This window comes from Oncorhynchus clarkii, chromosome 7 (assembly GCF_045791955.1).
Source record: "Oncorhynchus clarkii lewisi isolate Uvic-CL-2024 chromosome 7, UVic_Ocla_1.0, whole genome shotgun sequence".
Lineage (NCBI taxonomy): Eukaryota > Metazoa > Chordata > Actinopteri > Salmoniformes > Salmonidae > Oncorhynchus > Oncorhynchus clarkii.
Genome location: NC_092153.1, coordinates 3,806,754 through 3,826,753, shown reverse-complemented (window position 1 = coordinate 3,826,753; position 20,000 = coordinate 3,806,754). Strand labels below are relative to the sequence as shown.

Genomic DNA, 20,000 nt, shown 5'->3' with positions numbered 1-20,000 from the left:
CTATCTGTTTACTTTGAGGTGAGGGGAGGTTGATGCTATCTGTCTACTGTGAGGTGAGGGGAGGTTGGTGCTGTCTGTCTACTTTGAGGGGAGGAGAGGTTGGTGCTGTTTGTCTACTTTGAGGGGAGGAGAGGTTGGTGCTGTTTGTCTACTTTGAGGGGAGGGGAGGTTGGTGCTGTTTGTCTACTTTGAGAGGAGGGGAGGTTGGTGCTGTTTGTCTACTTTGAGGGGAGGGGAGGTTGGTGCTGTCTGTCTACTTTGAGGGGAGGAGAGGTTGGTGCTATCTGTCTACTTTGAGGGGAGGAGAGGTTGGTGCTGTCTGTCTACTTTGAGGGGAGTGCTATCTGTCTACTTTGAGGTGAGAGGAGGGGAGGTTGGTAAACAGAGCGTTTCCTTCTTCTGACTGAGGGACGGACACTACTTGTTCAGTTATTCAGTCCTCAGTATGGGGTCTGAGGATGTGCACTGTACTTTAGGTTAACTACAGGTTGGGGTTTTGGTTGAAGGAGTTTGTGTCCACACCCTTTGGCTTCCCCTCTCTGTTGTGGTGCTGGTGGTTCTGCGAAGAGCCCTGTGGTGCTGGTGGTTCTGAGAAGAGCCCTGTGGTGCTGGTAGTTCTGAGAAGAGCCCTGTGGTGCTGGTGGTTCTGAGAAGAGCCCTGTGGTGCTGGTGGTTCTAAGAAGAGCCCTGTGGTGCTGGTAGTTCTGAGAAGAGCCCTGTGGTGCTGGTAGTTCTAAGAAGAGCCCTGTGGTGCTGGTGGTTCTGAGAAGAGCCCTGTGGTGCTGGTAGTTCTGCGAAGAGCCCTGTGGTGCTGGTGGTTCTGAGAAGAGCCCTGTGGTGCTGGTGGTTCTAAGAAGAGCCCTGTGGTGCTGGTGGTTCTGAGAAGAGCCCTGTGGTGCTGGTGGTTCTGAGAAGAGCCCTGTGGTGCTGGTGGTTCTGAGAAGAGCCCTGTGGTGCTGGTAGTTCTGCGAAGAGCCCTGTGGTGCTGGTGGTTCTGAGAAGAGCCCTGTGGTGCTGGTGGTTCTAAGAAGAGCCCTGTGGTGCTGGTGGTTCTGAGAGGAGCCCTGTGGTGCTGGTGGTTCTGAGAAGAGCCCTGTGGTGCTGGTGGTTCTGAGAGGAGCCCTGTGGTGCTGGTGGTTCTGAGAGGAGCCCTGTGGTGCTGGTGGTTCTGAGAAGAGCCCTGTGGTGCTGGTGGTTCTAGTAAGAGCCCTGTGGGGAAAGTGGGGATACCTAGTCAGTTGTCCAACTGAATGCATTCAACTGAAATGTGTCTTCCTCATTTAACCCAAGCCCTCTGAATCAGAGAGGTGCGGGGGGGCTGCCTTAATCGGGGAACGGTGGGTTAACTGCCTTGCTCAGAGGCAGAACAACAGATTTTTACCTTGTCAGCTCGGGGATTCGATCCAGCAACCTTACGGTTACTAGTCCAACGCTCTAACCACTAGGCTACCTGTGGTGCCTCTATGTAAGTCGGTCTCTGTCTCTGTCCTGCAGGTGACACGACCTCTTAGTCACACCAAGAGACAGTTTGTAGCCTCTAAGTAACTCTGTCTCTGTCTCTGTCTCTGTCCTGCAGGTGACACGACCTCTTAGTCACACCAAGAGACAGTTTGTAGCCTCTAAGTAACTCTGTCTCTGTCTCTGTTCTGCAGGTGACACAACCTCTTAGTCACACCAAGAGACAGTTTGTAGCCTCTAAGTAACTCGGTCTCTGTCTCTGTCTCTGTCCTGCAGGTGACACGACCTCTTAGTCACACCAAGAGACAGTTTGATGTGGAGGAGGAGGGTGTTGACAAGCTGGCTCTGAGGTGAGTCTGTGTGTCTATGTGTCTGTGTGTGTTTCACAGAGCCAGGTCTACACACAAATAGAGAGTGTGTGTGTGTGTGTGTGTGCGTGCGTGCGTGTGTGTGTGTGTGTGTGTGTGTTGTGAGTCTGACTCTATCTCTCTGTATGCAGGGTTGACCTGTGGAATGCCAGTAACCTGAAGTTTGGGGATGAGTTCCTGGGAGGGGTCAGAGTTCCTCTGAGGGCCCTGGGACAGGCTGGGGTCCACGACGCATGGTGAGACATGACAACATGTTGGATATCTGTCTGTCTGTCTGTCTGTCTGTCTGTCTGTCTGTCTGTGTCTGGGTCCACGACGCATGGTGAGACATGATAACATGTTGGATATCTGTCTGTCTGTCTGTCTGTCTGTCTGTCTGTCTGTCGGTCTGTCTGTCTGTCAGTCTCTCTCTGTCTCTGTCTGTCTGTCTGTCTGTCTGTCTGTCTGTGTCTGGGTCCACAACGCTTGGTGAGACATGACAACATCTATCTCTCTTTTTTCACTCCTTACCTTTCTCTCTACCTCTCTCTCCATCCTCCCCTCCTTCCTTCCTCTCTCTCTCTTTCTCTCTCCGTCCTCCCTCCTCTCTCCATCCTCCTCTCCCCCTCTCTCTCCATCCTCCCATCATCTCTCTCTCCATCCTCCCCCTTCTCTCCATCGTCTCCTCCCTCTTTCTCTCTCCATCCTCCTTTTCTCTCATCCTCACTCTCTCCATCTTCCTCTCTCTCTCTCTCCATCCTCCTCTCTCTCTTTCTCTCCATCCTCCTTTCTCTCTCTCTCCATCCTCCTCTCTCTCTCATCCTCTCATCCTCCCCTCCTCTCCTCCTTTCTCTCTCCATCCTCCTCTCTCTCTCCATCCTCCTCTCTCTCTCTTCATCCTCCTCTCTCTCTCCATCCTCCTCTCTCTCTCTCCCTCTCTCTCCATCCTCTCCTCCTCTCCTCCTCTCTCTCTCCATCCTCGCCTCCTCTCTCTCTCTTTCCATCCTCCCCTCCTCATCTCTCTCTCCATCCTCCTCTCTCTCTCTCTCCATCCTCCCCTCCTCTCTCTCTCCATCCTCTCCTCCTCTCCTCCTCTCTCTCTCCATCCTCCTCTCTCTCTCCATCCTCCCCTCCTCTCTCTCTCTTCATCCTCCCCTCCTCCCTAGGTACTTTCTGCAGCCCAGGGATAATGGAGGGAAGCCGGTGAAAGTGGATGAGTTGGGTTCTCTTCGTTTAAACATTGTTTACACTGAGGACCATGTGTTCCCCTCTGACCACTACGGCCCTCTGAGAGACCTGATGTTGACCTCGGCTAACGTAAAGGTGAGGGGGAGAGAGGGGGGGGGGGGGGGGGGGGGGGGGGGGGGCAGGGGGTACTGTAGATACCTAATGTAAAGGTGAGGGGGGGGGGGGGGGTACTGTAGATACCTAATGTAAAGGTGAGGGGGGTGGGGGGGTACTGTAGATACCTAATGTAAAGGTGAGGGGGGGGGGGGGTACTGTAGATACCTAATGTAAAGGGGGGGTACTGTAGATACCTAATGTAAAGGTGGGGTTCCGTAGATACCTAATGTAAAGGTGAGGGGGGGGTACTGTAGATACCTAATGTAAAGGTGAGGGGGGGTACTGTAGATACCTAATGTAAAGGTGAGGGGGGGGGGTACTGTAGATACCTAATGTAAAGGGGAGGGGGGGGTACTGTAGATACCTAATGTAAAGGTGGGTACTGTAGATACCTAATGTAAAGGGGAGGGGGGGGTACTGTAGATACCTAATGTAAAGGGGAGGGGGGGGTACTGTAGATACCTAATGTAAAGGTGGGTACTGTAGATACCTAATGTAAAGGTGAGGGGGGCGGGTACTGTAGATATCTAATGTAAAGGGGAGGGGGGGGGGGTACTGTAGATACCTAATGTAAAGGTGAGGGGGGTGGGGGGGTACTGTAGATACCTAATGTAAAGGTGAGGGGGGGGGGGGTACTGTAGATACCTAATGTAAAGGGGGGGTACTGTAGATACCTAATGTAAAGGTGGGGTTCCGTAGATACCTAATGTAAAGGTGAGGGGGGGGGGTACTGTAGATACCTAATGTAAAGGTGAGGGGGGTACTGTAGATACCTAATGTAAAGGTGAGGGGGGGGGGTACTGTAGATACCTAATGTAAAGGGGAGGGGGGGGTACTGTAGATACCTAATGTAAAGGTGGGTACTGTAGATACCTAATGTAAAGGGGAGGGGGGGGTACTGTAGATACCTAATGTAAAGGGGAGGGGGGGGTACTGTAGATACCTAATGTAAAGGTGGGTACTGTAGATACCTAATGTAAAGGTGAGGGGGGCGGGTACTGTAGATATCTAATGTAAAGGGGAGGGGGGGGGGGTACTGTAGATACCTAATGTAAAGGGGAGGGGGGGGGGGTACTGTAGATACCTAATGTAAAGGTGGGTACTGTAGATACCTAATGTAAAGGTGAGGGGGGCGGGTACTGTAGATACCTAATGTAAAGGGGAGGGGGGGGGTACTGTAGATACCTAATGTAAAGGGGAGGGGGGGGGGGTACTGTAGATACCTAATATAAAGGTGAGGGGGGGTACTGTAGATACCTAATGTAAAGGAGGGGGGGTACTGTAGATACCTAATGTAAAGGTGAGGGGGGGGTACTGTAGATACCTAATGTAAAGGTGAGGGGGGGTACTGTAGATACCTAATGTAAAGGTGAGGGGGGGGGGTACTGTAGATACCTAATGTAAAGGGGAGGGGGGGTACTGTAGATACCTAATGTAAAGGGGAGGGGGGGTACTGTAGATACCTAATGTAAAGGTGAGGGGGGTACTGTAGATACCTAATGTAAAGGTGAGGGGGGGGGGGGGGTACTGTAGATACCTAATGTAAAGGTGAGGGGGGTGGGGGGGTACTGTAGATACCTAATGTAAAGGTGAGGGGGGGGGGGGGGGTACTGTAGATACCTAATGTAAAGGGGGGGTACTGTAGATACCTAATGTAAAGGTGGGGTTCCGTAGATACCTAATGTAAAGGTGAGGGGGGGGTACTGTAGATACCTAATGTAAAGGTGAGGGGGGGTACTGTAGATACCTAATGTAAAGGTGAGGGGGGGGGGTACTGTAGATACCTAATGTAAAGGGGAGGGGGGGGTACTGTAGATACCTAATGTAAAGGTGGGTACTGTAGATACCTAATGTAAAGGGGAGGGGGGGGTACTGTAGATACCTAATGTAAAGGGGAGGGGGGGGTACTGTAGATACCTAATGTAAAGGTGGGTACTGTAGATACCTAATGTAAAGGTGAGGGGGGCGGGTACTGTAGATATCTAATGTAAAGGGGAGGGGGGGGGGGTACTGTAGATACCTAATGTAAAGGTGAGGGGGGTGGGGGGGTACTGTAGATACCTAATGTAAAGGTGAGGGGGGGGGGGGGTACTGTAGATACCTAATGTAAAGGGGGGGTACTGTAGATACCTAATGTAAAGGTGGGGTTCCGTAGATACCTAATGTAAAGGTGAGGGGGGGGTACTGTAGATACCTAATGTAAAGGTGAGGGGGGTACTGTAGATACCTAATGTAAAGGTGAGGGGGGGGGGTACTGTAGATACCTAATGTAAAGGGGAGGGGGGGGTACTGTAGATACCTAATGTAAAGGTGGGTACTGTAGATACCTAATGTAAAGGGGAGGGGGGGGTACTGTAGATACCTAATGTAAAGGGGAGGGGGGGGTACTGTAGATACCTAATGTAAAGGTGGGTACTGTAGATACCTAATGTAAAGGTGAGGGGGGCGGGTACTGTAGATATCTAATGTAAAGGGGAGGGGGGGGGGGTACTGTAGATACCTAATGTAAAGGGGAGGGGGGGGGGGTACTGTAGATACCTAATGTAAAGGTGGGTACTGTAGATACCTAATGTAAAGGTGAGGGGGGCGGGTACTGTAGATACCTAATGTAAAGGGGAGGGGGGGGGTACTGTAGATACCTAATGTAAAGGGGAGGGGGGGGGGGTACTGTAGATACCTAATATAAAGGTGAGGGGGGGTACTGTAGATACCTAATGTAAAGGAGGGGGGGTACTGTAGATACCTAATGTAAAGGTGAGGGGGGGGTACTGTAGATACCTAATGTAAAGGTGAGGGGGGGTACTGTAGATACCTAATGTAAAGGTGAGGGGGGGGGTACTGTAGATACCTAATGTAAAGGGGAGGGGGGGTACTGTAGATACCTAATGTAAAGGGGAGGGGGGGTACTGTAGATACCTAATGTAAAGGGGGGGTACTGTAGATACCTAATGTAAAGGGGGGTACTGTAGATACCTAATGTAAAGGGGGGTACTGTAGATACCTAATGTAAAGGTGAGGGGGGCGGGTACTGTAGATATCTAATGTAAAGGGGAGGGGGGGGGGGGGGTACTGTAGATACCTAATGTAAAGGGGAGGGGGGGGGGGTACTGTAGATACCTAATGTAAAGGTGGGTACTGTAGATACCTAATGTAAAGGTGAGGGGGGCGGGTACTGTAGATACCTAATGTAAAGGGGAGGGGGGGGGGGGTACTGTAGATACCTAATGTAAAGGGGAGGGGGGGGGGGTACTGTAGATACCTAATGTAAAGGTGGGTACTGTAGATACCTAATGTAAAGGTGAGGGGGGCGGGTACTGTAGATATCTAATGTAAAGGGGAGGGGGGGGGGGTACTGTAGATACCTAATGTAAAGGGGAGGGGGGGGGTACTGTAGATACCTAATGTAAAGGTGGGTACTGTAGATACCTAATGTAAAGGTGAGGGGGGCGGGTACTGTAGATACCTAATGTAAAGGGGAGGGGGGGGGTACTGTAGATACCTAATGTAAAGGGGAGGGGGGGTACTGTAGATACCTAATGTAAAGGGGGGGTACTGTAGATACCTAATGTAAAGGGGGGGTACTGTAGATACCTAATGTAAAGGGGGGTACTGTAGATACCTAATGTAAAGGGGGGTACTGTAGATACCTAATGTAAAGGTGAGGGGGGCGGGTACTGTAGATATCTAATGTAAAGGGGAGGGGGGGGGGGTACTGTAGATACCTAATGTAAAGGGGAGGGGGGGGGGGTACTGTAGATACCTAATGTAAAGGTGGGTACTGTAGATACCTAATGTAAAGGTGAGGGGGGCGGGTACTGTAGATACCTAATGTAAAGGGGAGGGGGGGGGGGGGTACTGTAGATACCTAATGTAAAGGTGAGGGGGGGTACTGTAGATACCTAATGTAAAGGGGAGGGGGGGGTACTGTAGATACCTAATGTAAAGGTGGGTACTGTAGATACCTAATGTAAAGGTGAGGGGGGCGGGTACTGTAGATATCTAATGTAAAGGGGAGGGGGGGGGGGTACTGTAGATACCTAATGTAAAGGGGAGGGGGGGGGGTACTGTAGATACCTAATGTAAAGGTGGGTACTGTAGATACCTAATGTAAAGGTGAGGGGGGCGGGTACTGTAGATACCTAATGTAAAGGGGAGGGGGGGGGGGTACTGTAGATACCTAATGTAAAGGGGAGGGGGGGGGGGTACTGTAGATACCTAATATAAAGGTGAGGGGGGGTACTGTAGATACCTAATGTAAAGGTGAGGGGGGGGTACTGTAGATACCTAATGTAAAGGTGAGGGGGGGTACTGTAGATACCTAATGTAAAGGTGAGGGGGGGGGTACTGTAGATACCTAATGTAAAGGGGAGGGGGGGTACTGTAGATACCTAATGTAAAGGGGGGGTACTGTAGATACCTAATGTAAAGGGGGGGTACTGTAGATACCTAATGTAAAGGGGGGTACTGTAGATACCTAATGTAAAGGGGGGTACTGTAGATACCTAATGTAAAGGTGAGGGGGGGTACTGTAGATACCTAATGTAAAGGTGAGGGGGGGTACTATAGATACCTAATGTAAAGGTGAGGGGGGGGTACTGTAGATACAGTGCCTTGCGAAAGTATTCGGCCCCCTTGAACTTTGCGACCTTTTGCCACATTTCAGGCTTCAAACATAAAGATATAAAACTGTATTTTTTGTGAAGAATCAACAACAAGTGGGACACAATCATGAAGTGGAACGACATTTATTGGATATTTCAAACTTTTTTAACAAATCAAAAACTGAAAAATTGGGCGTGCAAAATTATTCAGCCCCTTTACTTTCAGTGCAGCAAACTCTCTCCAGAAGTTCAGTGAGGATCTCTGAATGATCCAATGTTGACCTAAATGACTAATGATGATAAATACAATCCACCTGTGTGTAATCAAGTCTCCGTATAAATGCACCTGCACTGTGATAGTCTCAGAGGTCCGTTAAAAGCGCAGAGAGCATCATGAATAACAAGGAACACACCAGGCAGGTCCGAGATACTGTTGTGAAGAAGTTTAAAGCCGGATTTGGATACAAAAAGATTTCCCAAGCCTTAAACATCCCAAGGAGCACTGTGCAAGCGATAATATTGAAATGGAAGGAGTATCAGACCACTGCAAATCTACCAAGACCTGGCCGTCCCTCTAAACTTTCAGCTCATACAAGGAGAAGACTGATCAGAGATGCAGCCAAGAGGCCCATGATCACTCTGGATGAACTGCAGAGATCTACAGCTGAGGTGGGAGACTCTGTCCATAGGACAACAATCAGTCGTATATTGCACAAATCTGGCCTTTATGGAAGAGTGGCAAGAAGAAAGCCATTTCTTAAAGATATCCATAAAAAGTGTTGTTTAAAGTTTGCCACAAGCCACCTGGGAGACACACCAAACATGTGGAAGAAGGTGCTCTGGTCAGATGAAACCAAAATTGAACTTTTTGGCAACAATGTAAAACGTTATGTTTGGCGTAAAAGCAACACAGCTGAACACACCATCCCCACTGTCAAACATGGTGGTGGCAGCATCATGGTTTGGGCCTGCTTTTCTTCAGCAGGGACAGGGAAGATGGTTAAAATTGATGGGAAGATGGATGGAGCCAAATACAGGACCATTCTGGAAGAAAACCTGATGGAGTCTGCAAAAGACCTGAGACTGGGACGGAGATTTGTCTTCCAACAAGACAATGATCCAAAACATAAAGCAAAATCTACAATGGAATGGTTCAAAAATAAACATATCCAGGTGTTAGAATGGCCAAGTCAAAGTCCAGACCTGAATCCAATCGAGAATCTGTGGAAAGAACTGAAAACTGCTGTTCACAAATGCTCTCCATCCAACCTCACTGAGCTCGAGCTGTTTTGCAAGGAGGAATGGGAAAAAATTTCAGTCTCTCGATGTGCAAAATTGATAGAGACATACCCCAAGCGACTTACAGCTGTAATCGCAGCAAAAGGTGGCGCTACAAAGTATTAACTTAAGGGGGCTGAATCATTTTGCACGCCCAATTTTGCAGTTTTTGATTTGTTAAAAAAGTTTGAAATATCCAATAAATGTCGTTCCACTTCATGATTGTGTCCCACTTGTTGTTGATTCTTCACAAAAAAATACAGTTTTATATCTTTATGTTTGAAGCCTGAAATGTGGCAAAAGGTCGCAAAGTTCAAGGGGGCCGAATACTTTCGCAAGGCACTGTACCTAATGTAAAGGTGAGGGGGGGGGGGGGGGTACTGTAGATACCTAATGTAAAGGTGAGGGGGGGTACTGTAGATACCTAATGTAAAGGTGAGGGGGGGTACTGTAGATACCTAATGTAAAGGTGAGGTGGGGGTACTGTAGATACCTAATGTAAAGGTGGGGGGGGGGGGGGGGGTACTGTAGATACCTAATGTAAAGGTGAGGGGGGGGGTACTGTAGATACCTAATGTAAAGGGGAGGGGGGGTACTGTAGATACCTAATGTAAAGGTGAGGGGGGGGGGTACTATAGATACCTAATGTAAAGGTGAGGGGGGGTACTGTAGATACCTAATGTAAAGGTGAGGGGGGGGGGGGGTACTGTAGATACCTAATGTAAAGGTGAGGGGGGGTGCTGTAGATACCTAATGTAAAGGTGAGGGGGGGGGTACTGTAGATACCTAATGTAAAGGTGAGGGGGGGTACTGTAGATACCTAATGTAAAGGTGAGGGGGGGGTACTGTAGATACCTAATGTAAAGGTGAGGGGGGGTACTGTAGATACCTAATGTAAAGGTGAGGGGGGGTACTGTAGATACCTAATGTAAAGGTGAGGGGGGGGGGGGGCGGTACTGTAGATACCTAATGTAAAGGGGGGGGGGGGGGTACTGTAGATACCTAATGTAAAGGTGAGGGGGGTACTGTAGATACCTAATGTAAAGGTGAGGGGGGGTACTGTAGATACCTAATGTAAAGGTGAGGGGGGGTACTGTAGATACCTAATGTAAAGGGGGGGGGGGTACTGTAGATACCTAATGTAAAGGTGAGGGGGGGGGGTACTGTAGATACCTAATGTAAAGGGGAGGTACTGTAGATACCTAATGTAAAAGGGGGGTACTGTAGATACCTAATGTAAAGGTGGGTACTGTAGATACCTAATGTAAAGGGGGGTACTGTAGATACCTAATGTAAAGGTGAGGGGGGGGTACTGTAGATACCTAATGTAAAGGGGAGGGGGGGGTACTGTAGATACCTAATGTAAAGGGGGGGTACTGTAGATACCTAATGTAAAGGTGAGGGGGGGGGGTAATGTAGATACCTAATGTAAAGGTGAGGGGGGTACTGTAGATACCTAATGTAAAGGGGAGGGGGGGGTACTGTAGATACCTAATGTAAAGGGGGGGTACTGTAGATACCTAATGTAAAGGTGAGGGGGGGGGGTACTGTAGATACCTAATGTAAAGGTGGGTACTGCAGATACCTAATGTAAAGGTGAGGGGGGGGGGGTACTGTAGATGCCTAATGTAAAGGTGAGGGGGGGTACTGTAGATACCTAATGTAAAGGTGAAGGGGGGTACTGTAGATACCTAATGTAAAGGGGGGGGGTACTGTAGATACCTAATGTAAAGGGGGGGGGGGGGGGTACTGTAGATACCTAATGTAAAGGTGAGGGGGGGTACTGTAGATACCTAATGTAAAGGGGGGGTACTGTAGATACCTAATGTAAAGGTGAGGGGGGGGGTACTGTAGATACCTAATATAAAGGTGAGGGGGGGGTACTGTAGATACCTAATGTAAAGGTGAGGGGGGGGGGGTACTGTAGATACCTAATGTAAAGGTGAGGGGGGGGGGGGGTACTGTAGATACCTAATGTAAAGGGGGGGGTACTGTAGATATCTAATGTAAAGGGGGGGTACTGTAGATACCTAATATAAAGGGGGGGTACTGTAGATACCTAATGTAAAGGTGAGGGGGGGGTACTGTAGATACCTAATATAAAGGTGAGGGGGGTACTGTAGATACCTAATGTAAAGGTGAGGGGGGGGGGTACTGTATATACCTAATGTAAAGGTGAGGGGGGGTACTGTAGATACCTAATGTAAAGGTGAGGGGGGGGTACTGTAGATTCCTAATGTAAAGGGGTGGGGGGGTACTGTAGATACCTAATGTAAAGGTGAGGGGGGGTACTGTAGATACCTAATGTAAAGGTGAGGGGGGGGGGGGGTACTGTAGATACCTAATGTAAAGGTGAGGGGGGGTACTGTAGATACCTAATGTAAAGGTGAGGGGGGGGGTACTGTAGATACCTAATGTAAAGGTGAGGGGGGGGGGTACTATAGATACCTAATGTAAAGGTGAGGGGGGGTACTGTAGATACCTAATGTAAAGGTGAGGGGGGGGGGTACTGTAGATACCTAATGTAAAGGTGAGGGGGGGTGCTGTAGATACCTAATGTAAAGGTGAGGGGGGGGGTACTGTAGATACCTAATGTAAAGGTGAGGGGGGGTACTGTAGATACCTAATGTAAAGGTGAGGGGGGGGTACTGTAGATACCTAATGTAAAGGTGAGGGGGGGTACTGTAGATACCTAATGTAAAGGTGAGGGGGGGTACTGTAGATACCTAATGTAAAGGTGAGGGGGGGGGGGCGGTACTGTAGATACCTAATGTAAAGGGGGGGGGGGGGGTACTGTAGATACCTAATGTAAAGGTGAGGGGGGTACTGTAGATACCTAATGTAAAGGTGAGGGGGGGTACTGTAGATACCTAATGTAAAGGTGAGGGGGGGTACTGTAGATACCTAATGTAAAGGGGGGGGGGGTACTGTAGATACCTAATGTAAAGGTGAGGGGGGGGGGTACTGTAGATACCTAATGTAAAGGGGAGGTACTGTAGATACCTAATGTAAAAGGGGGGTACTGTAGATACCTAATGTAAAGGTGGGTACTGTAGATACCTAATGTAAAGGGGGGTACTGTAGATACCTAATGTAAAGGTGGGGGGGGGGTACTGTAGATACCTAATGTAAAGGGGAGGGGGGGGGGTACTGTAGATACCTAATGTAAAGGGGGGGTACTGTAGATACCTAATGTAAAGGTGAGGGGGGGGGGGTAATGTAGATACCTAATGTAAAGGTGAGGGGGGTACTGTAGATACCTAATGTAAAGGGGAGGGGGGGGTACTGTAGATACCTAATGTAAAGGGGGGGTACTGTAGATACCTAATGTAAAGGTGAGGGGGGGGGGTACTGTAGATACCTAATGTAAAGGTGGGTACTGCAGATACCTAATGTAAAGGTGAGGGGGGGGGGGTACTGTAGATGCCTAATGTAAAGGTGAGGGGGGTACTGTAGATACCTAATGTAAAGGTGAAGGGGGGTACTGTAGATACCTAATGTAAAGGGGGGGGGTACTGTAGATACCTAATGTAAAGGGGGGGGGGGGGGGTACTGTAGATACCTAATGTAAAGGTGAGGGGGGGTACTGTAGATACCTAATGTAAAGGGGGGGTACTGTAGATACCTAATGTAAAGGTGAGGGGGGGGGGGTACTGTAGATACCTAATATAAAGGTGAGGGGGGGGTACTGTAGATACCTAATGTAAAGGTGAGGGGGGGGGGTACTGTAGATACCTAATGTAAAGGTGAGGGGGGGGGGGGTACTGTAGATACCTAATGTAAAGGGGGGGGGTACTGTAGATATCTAATGTAAAGGGGGGGTACTGTAGATACCTAATATAAAGGGGGGGTACTGTAGATACCTAATGTAAAGGTGAGGGGGGGGTACTGTAGATACCTAATATAAAGGTGAGGGGGGTACTGTAGATACCTAATGTAAAGGTGAGGGGGGGGGGTACTGTATATACCTAATGTAAAGGTGAGGGGGGGTACTGTAGATACCTAATGTAAAGGTGAGGGGGGGGTACTGTAGATTCCTAATGTAAAGGGGTGGGGGGGTACTGTAGATACCTAATGTAAAGGTGAGGGGGGGTACTGTAGATACCTAATGTAAAGGTGAGGGGGGGGGGGTACTGTAGATACCTAATGTAAAGGTGAGGGGGGGTACTGTAGATACCTAATGTAAAGGTGAGGGGGGGGGTACTGTAGATACCTAATGTAAAGGTGAGGGGGGGGGGGGCTACTGTTGATACCTAATGTAAAGGTGAGGGGGGGGGGGGGTACTGTAGATACCTAATGTAAAGGTGGGGGGGGGGTACTGTTGATACCTAATGTAAAGGTGAGGGGGGGTACTGTAGATACCTAATGTAAAGGTGAGGGGGGGGGGGTACTGTAGATACCTAATGTAAAGGTGAGGGGGGGTACTGTAGATACCTAATGTAAAGGTGAGGGGGGGGGGGGTACTGTAGATACCTAATGTAAAGGTGAGGGGGGGGGGGCTACTGTTGATACCTAATGTAAAGGTGAGGGGGGGTACTGTAGATACCTAATGTAAAGGTGAGGGGGGGGGGGTACTGTAGATACCTAATGTAAAGGTGAGGGGGAGGGGGTACTGTAGATACCTAATGTAAAGGTGAGGGGGGGTACTGTAGATACCTAATGTAAAGGTGGGGGGGGGGGGTACTGTAGATACCTAATGTAAAGGTGAGGGGGGGGGGTTACTGTTGATACCTAATGTAAAGGTGAGGGGGGTACTGTAGATACCTAATGTAAAGGTGAGGGGGGTACTGTAGATACCTAATGTAAAGGTGAGGGGGGGTACTGTAGATACCTAATGTAAAGGTGAGGGGGGGGTACTGTAGATACCTAATGTAAAGGTGAGGGGGGGTACTGTAGATACCTAATGTAAAGGTGAGGGGGGGGGTACTGTAGATACCTAATGTAAAGGGGAGGGGGGGTACTGTAGATACCTAATGTAAAGGGGGGGTACTGTAGATACCTAATGTAAAGGGGGGGTACTGTAGATACCTAATGTAAAGGGGGGTACTGTAGATACCTAATGTAAAGGGGGGTACTGTAGATACCTAATGTAAAGGTGAGGGGGGGTACTGTAGATACCTAATGTAAAGGTGAGGGGGGGTACTATAGATACCTAATGTAAAGGTGAGGGGGGGGGTACTGTAGATACAGTGCCTTGCGAAAGTATTCGGCCCCCTTGAACTTTGCGACCTTTTGCCACATTTCAGGCTTCAAACATAAAGATATAAAACTGTATTTTTTGTGAAGAATCAACAACAAGTGGGACACAATCATGAAGTGGAACGACATTTATTGGATATTTCAAACTTTTTTAACAAATCAAAAACTGAAAAATTGGGCGTGCAAAATTATTCAGCCCCTTTACTTTCAGTGCAGCAAACTCTCTCCAGAAGTTCAGTGAGGATCTCTGAATGATCCAATGTTGACCTAAATGACTAATGATGATAAATACAATCCACCTGTGTGTAATCAAGTCTCCGTATAAATGCACCTGCACTGTGATAGTCTCAGAGGTCCGTTAAAAGCGCAGAGAGCATCATGAATAACAAGGAACACACCAGGCAGGTCCGAGATACTGTTGTGAAGAAGTTTAAAGCCGGATTTGGATACAAAAAGATTTCCCAAGCTTTAAACATCCCAAGGAGCACTGTGCAAGCGATAATATTGAAATGGAAGGAGTATCAGACCACTGCAAATCTACCAAGACCTGGCCGTCCCTCTAAACTTTCAGCTCATACAAGGAGAAGACTGATCAGAGATGCAGCCAAGAGGCCCATGATCACTCTGGATGAACTGCAGAGATCTACAGCTGAGGTGGGAGACTCTGTCCATAGGACAACAATCAGTCGTATATTGCACAAATCTGGCCTTTATGGAAGAGTGGCAAGAAGAAAGCCATTTCTTAAAGATATCCATAAAAAGTGTTGTTTAAAGTTTGCCACAAGCCACCTGGGAGACACACCAAACATGTGGAAGAAGGTGCTCTGGTCAGATGAAACCAAAATTGAACTTTTTGGCAACAATGTAAAACGTTATGTTTGGCGTAAAAGCAACACAGCTGAACACACCATCCCCACTGTCAAACATGGTGGTGGCAGCATCATGGTTTGGGCCTGCTTTTCTTCAGCAGGGACAGGGAAGATGGTTAAAATTGATGGGAAGATGGATGGAGCCAAATACAGGACCATTCTGGAAGAAAACCTGATGGAGTCTGCAAAAGACCTGAGACTGGGACGGAGATTTGTCTTCCAACAAGACAATGATCCAAAACATAAAGCAAAATCTACAATGGAATGGTTCAAAAATAAACATATCCAGGTGTTAGAATGGCCAAGTCAAAGTCCAGACCTGAATCCAATCGAGAATCTGTGGAAAGAACTGAAAACTGCTGTTCACAAATGCTCTCCATCCAACCTCACTGAGCTCGAGCTGTTTTGCAAGGAGGAATGGGAAAAAATTTCAGTCTCTCGATGTGCAAAACTGATAGAGACATACCCCAAGCGACTTACAGCTGTAATCGCAGCAAAAGGTGGCGCTACAAAGTATTAACTTAAGGGGGCTGAATCATTTTGCACGCCCAATTTTGCAGTTTTTGATTTGTTAAAAAAGTTTGAAATATCCAATAAATGTCGTTCCACTTCATGATTGTGTCCCACTTGTTGTTGATTCTTCACAAAAAAATACAGTTTTATATCTTTATGTTTGAAGCCTGAAATGTGGCAAAAGGTCGCAAAGTTCAAGGGGGCCGAATACTTTCGCAAGGCACTGTACCTAATGTAAAGGTGAGGGGGGGGGGGGGGGGTACTGTAGATACCTAATGTAAAGGTGAGGGGGGGTACTGTAGATACCTAATGTAAAGGTGAGGGGGGGTACTGTAGATACCTAATGTAAAGGTGAGGTGGGGGTACTGTAGATACCTAATGTAAAGGTGGGGGGGGGGGGGGTACTGTAGATACCTAATGTAAAGGTGAGGGGGGGGGTACTGTAGATACCTAATGTAAAGGGGAGGGGGGGTACTGTAGATACCTAATGTAAAGGTGAGGGGGGGGGGTACTATAGATACCTAATGTAAAGGTGAGGGGGGGGTACTGTAGATACCTAATGTAAAGGTGAGGGGGGGGGGGGTACTGTAGATACCTAATGTAAAGGTGAGGGGGGGTGCTGTAGATACCTAATGTAAAGGTGAGGGGGGGGGTACTGTAGATACCTAATGTAAAGGTGAGGGGGGGTACTGTAGATACCTAATGTAAAGGTGAGGGGGGGGTACTGTAGATACCTAATGTAAAGGTGAGGGGGGGTACTGTAGATACCTAATGTAAAGGTGAGGGGGGGTACTGTAGATACCTAATGTAAAGGTGAGGGGGGGGGGGGCGGTACTGTAGATACCTAATGTAAAGGGGGGGGGGGGTACTGTAGATACCTAATGTAAAGGTGAGGGGGGTACTGTAGATACCTAATGTAAAGGTGAGGGGGGGTACTGTAGATACCTAATGTAAAGGTGAGGGGGGGTACTGTAGATACCTAATGTAAAGGGGGGGGGGTACTGTAGATACCTAATGTAAAGGTGAGGGGGGGGGGGTACTGTAGATACCTAATGTAAAGGGGGGGTACTGTAGATACCTAATGTAAAGGGGGGGTACTGTAGATACCTAATGTAAAGGTGGGTACTGTAGATACCTAATGTAAAGGGGGGTACTGTAGATACCTAATGTAAAGGGGAGGGGGGGGTACTGTAGATACCTAATGTAAAGGGGGGGTACTGTAGATACCTAATGTAAAGGTGAGGGGGGGGGGTAATGTAGATACCTAATGTAAAGGTGAGGGGGGTACTGTAGATACCTAATGTAAAGGGGAGGGGGGGGGGGTACTGTAGATACCTAATGTAAAGGGGGGGTACTGTAGATACCTAATGTAAAGGTGAGGGGGGGGGGTACTGTAGATACCTAATGTAAAGGTGGGTACTGCAGATACCTAATGTAAAGGTGAGGGGGGGGGGGTACTGTAGATGCCTAATGTAAAGGTGAGGGGGGGTACTGTAGATACCTAATGTAAAGGTGAAGGGGGGTACTGTAGATACCTAATGTAAAGGGGGGGGGGTACTGTAGATACCTAATGTAAAGGGGGGGGGGGGGGGTACTGTAGATACCTAATGTAAAGGTGAGGGGGGGGGGGGGGGGTACTGTAGATACCTAATATAAAGGTGAGGGGGGGGGTACTGTAGATACCTAATGTAAAGGTGAGGGGGGGGGGGTACTGTAGATACCTAATGTAAAGGTGAGGGGGGGGGGGGGGTACTGTAGATACCTAATGTAAAGGGGGGGGTACTGTAGATATCTAATGTAAAGGGGGGGTACTGTAGATACCTAATATAAAGGGGGGGTACTGTAGATACCTAATGTAAAGGTGAGGGGGGGGTACTGTAGATACCTAATATAAAGGTGAGGGGGGTACTGTAGATACCTAATGTAAAGGTGAGGGGGGGGTACTGTATATACCTAATGTAAAGGTGAGGGGGGGTACTGTAGATACCTAATGTAAAGGTGAGGGGGGGGTACTGTAGATTCCTAATGTAAAGGGGTGGGGGGGTACTGTAGATACCTAATGTAAAGGTGAGGGGGGGTACTGTAGATACCTAATGTAAAGGTGAGGGGGGGGGGTACTGTAGATACCTAATGTAAAGGTGAGGGGGGGTACTGTAGATACCTAATGTAAAGGTGAGGGGGGGGGTACTGTAGATACCTAATGTAAAGGTGAGGGGGGGGGGGGGGCTACTGTTGATACCTAATGTAAAGGTGAGGGGGGGGGGGGGGGTACTGTAGATACCTAATGTAAAGGTGGGGGGGGGGGGGGTACTGTTGATACCTAATGTAAAGGTGAGGGGGGGTACTGTAGATACCTAATGTAAAGGTGAGGGGGGGGGGTACTGTAGATACCTAATGTAAAGGTGAGGGGGGGTACTGTAGATACCTAATGTAAAGGTGAGGGGGGGGGGGGGTACTGTAGATACCTAATGTAAAGGTGAGGGGGGGGGGGGCTACTGTTGATACCTAATGTAAAGGTGAGGGGGGGTACTGTAGATACCTAATGTAAAGGTGAGGGGGGGGGGGGTACTGTAGATACCTAATGTAAAGGTGAGGGGGAGGGGGTACTGTAGATACCTAATGTAAAGGTGAGGGGGGGTACTGTAGATACCTAATGTAAAGGTGGGGGGGGGGGTACTGTAGATACCTAATGTAAAGGTGAGGGGGGGGGGTTACTGTTGATACCTAATGTAAAGGTGAGGGGGGTACTGTAGATACCTAATGTAAAGGTGAGGGGGGGTACTGTAGATACCTAATGTAAAGGTGAGGGGGGGGGGGGTACTGTAGATACCTAATGTAAAGGGGGGTACTGTAGATACCTAATTTAAAGGTGAGGGGGGGGGGTACTGTAGATACCTAATGTAAAGGTGAGGGGGGGGTACTGTAGATACCTAATGTAAAGGTGAGGGGGGGTACTGTAGATACGTAATGTAAAGGGGGGGTACTGTAGATACCTAATGTAAAGGTGAGGGGGGGTACTGTAGATACCTAATGTAAAAGTGAGGGGGGGGGGGGGGTACTGTATATACCTAATGTAAAGGTGAGGGGGGGTACCGTAGATACCTAATGTAAAGGAGGGGGGGGGGTACTGTAGATACCTAATGTAAAGGGGGGGGTACTGTAGATACCTAATATAAAGGTGAGGGGGGGGGTACTGTAGATACCTAATGTAAAGGTGAGGGGGGGGGTACTGTAGATACCTAATGTAAAGTGGGGTACTGTAGATACCTAATGTAAAGGTGAGGCGGGGGGTACTGTAGATACCTAATGTAAAGGGGGGGTACTGTAGATACCTAATGTAAAGGGGGGGGGGGGGTACTGTAGATACCTAATGTAAAGGTGAGGGGGGTACTGTAGATTCCTAATGTAAAGGTGAGGGGGGGTACTGTAGATACGTAATGTAAAGGTGAGGGGGGGTACTGTAGATACCTAATGTAAAGGGGGGGTACTGTAGATACCTAATGTAAAGGGGGGGTACTGTAGATACCTAATGTAAAGGGGAGGGGGGGTACTGTAGATACCTAATGTAAAGATGAGGGGGGGTACTGTAGATACCTAATGTAAAGGTGAGGGGGGGGGGGGGGTACTGTAGATACCTAATGTAAAGGGGAGGTACTGTAGATACCTAATGTAAAGGTGAGGGGGGGGGGGTACTGTAGATACCTAATGTAAAGGTGAGGGGGGGGTACTGTAGATACCTAATGTAAAGGTGAGGGGGGGTACTGTAGATACCTAATGTAAAGGTGAGGGGGGGTATTGTAGATACCTAATGTAAAGGGGAGGGGGGGCACTGTAGATACCTAATGTAAAGGTGAGGGGGGGTACTGTAGATACCTAATGTAAAGGTGGTGGTGGGGGGGTACTGTAGATACCTAATATAAAGGGGGGGGGGTACTGTAGATACCTAATGTAAAGGCGAGGGGGGGTACTGTAGATACCTAATGTAAAGGTGAGGGGGGGGTACTGTAGATACCTACTGTAAAGGTGAGGGGGGGTACTGTAGATACCTAATGTAAAGGTGAGGGGGGGGGTACTGTAGATACCTAATATAAAGGGGGGGGGGTACTGTAGATACCTAATGTAAAGGTGAGGGGGGGGGGGGTACTGTAGATACCTAATGTAAAGGTGAGGGGAGGTACTGTAGATACCTAATGTAAAGGTGAGGGGGGGGGGTACTGTAGATACCTAATGTAAAGGTGAGGGGGGGGGTACTGTAGATACCTAATATAAAGGTGAGGGGGGGTACTGTAGATACCTAATGTAAAGGGGAGGGGGGGTACTGTAGATACCTAATGTAAAGGGGGGGGGGGGGGGGTACTGTAGATACCTAATGTAAAGGGGGGGTACTGTAG

The 20,000-nt window shown here is 48.6% G+C and overlaps 1 protein-coding gene across 1 annotated transcript in view; it reads left to right on the top strand.

Moving 5' to 3' along the window:
* Window positions 1-20,000, top strand: part of LOC139412752 (ras GTPase-activating protein 3-like) — a 141,318-nt gene that overhangs the window by 88,103 nt on the left and 33,215 nt on the right. The window contains exons 8-10 of the mRNA XM_071159438.1: window positions 1,735-1,808; window positions 1,958-2,062; window positions 2,972-3,128. Coding sequence (XP_071015539.1) covers window positions 1,735-1,808; window positions 1,958-2,062; window positions 2,972-3,128 — 336 coding nt within the window. The remainder of the gene's footprint in view (window positions 1-1,734; window positions 1,809-1,957; window positions 2,063-2,971; window positions 3,129-20,000) is intronic.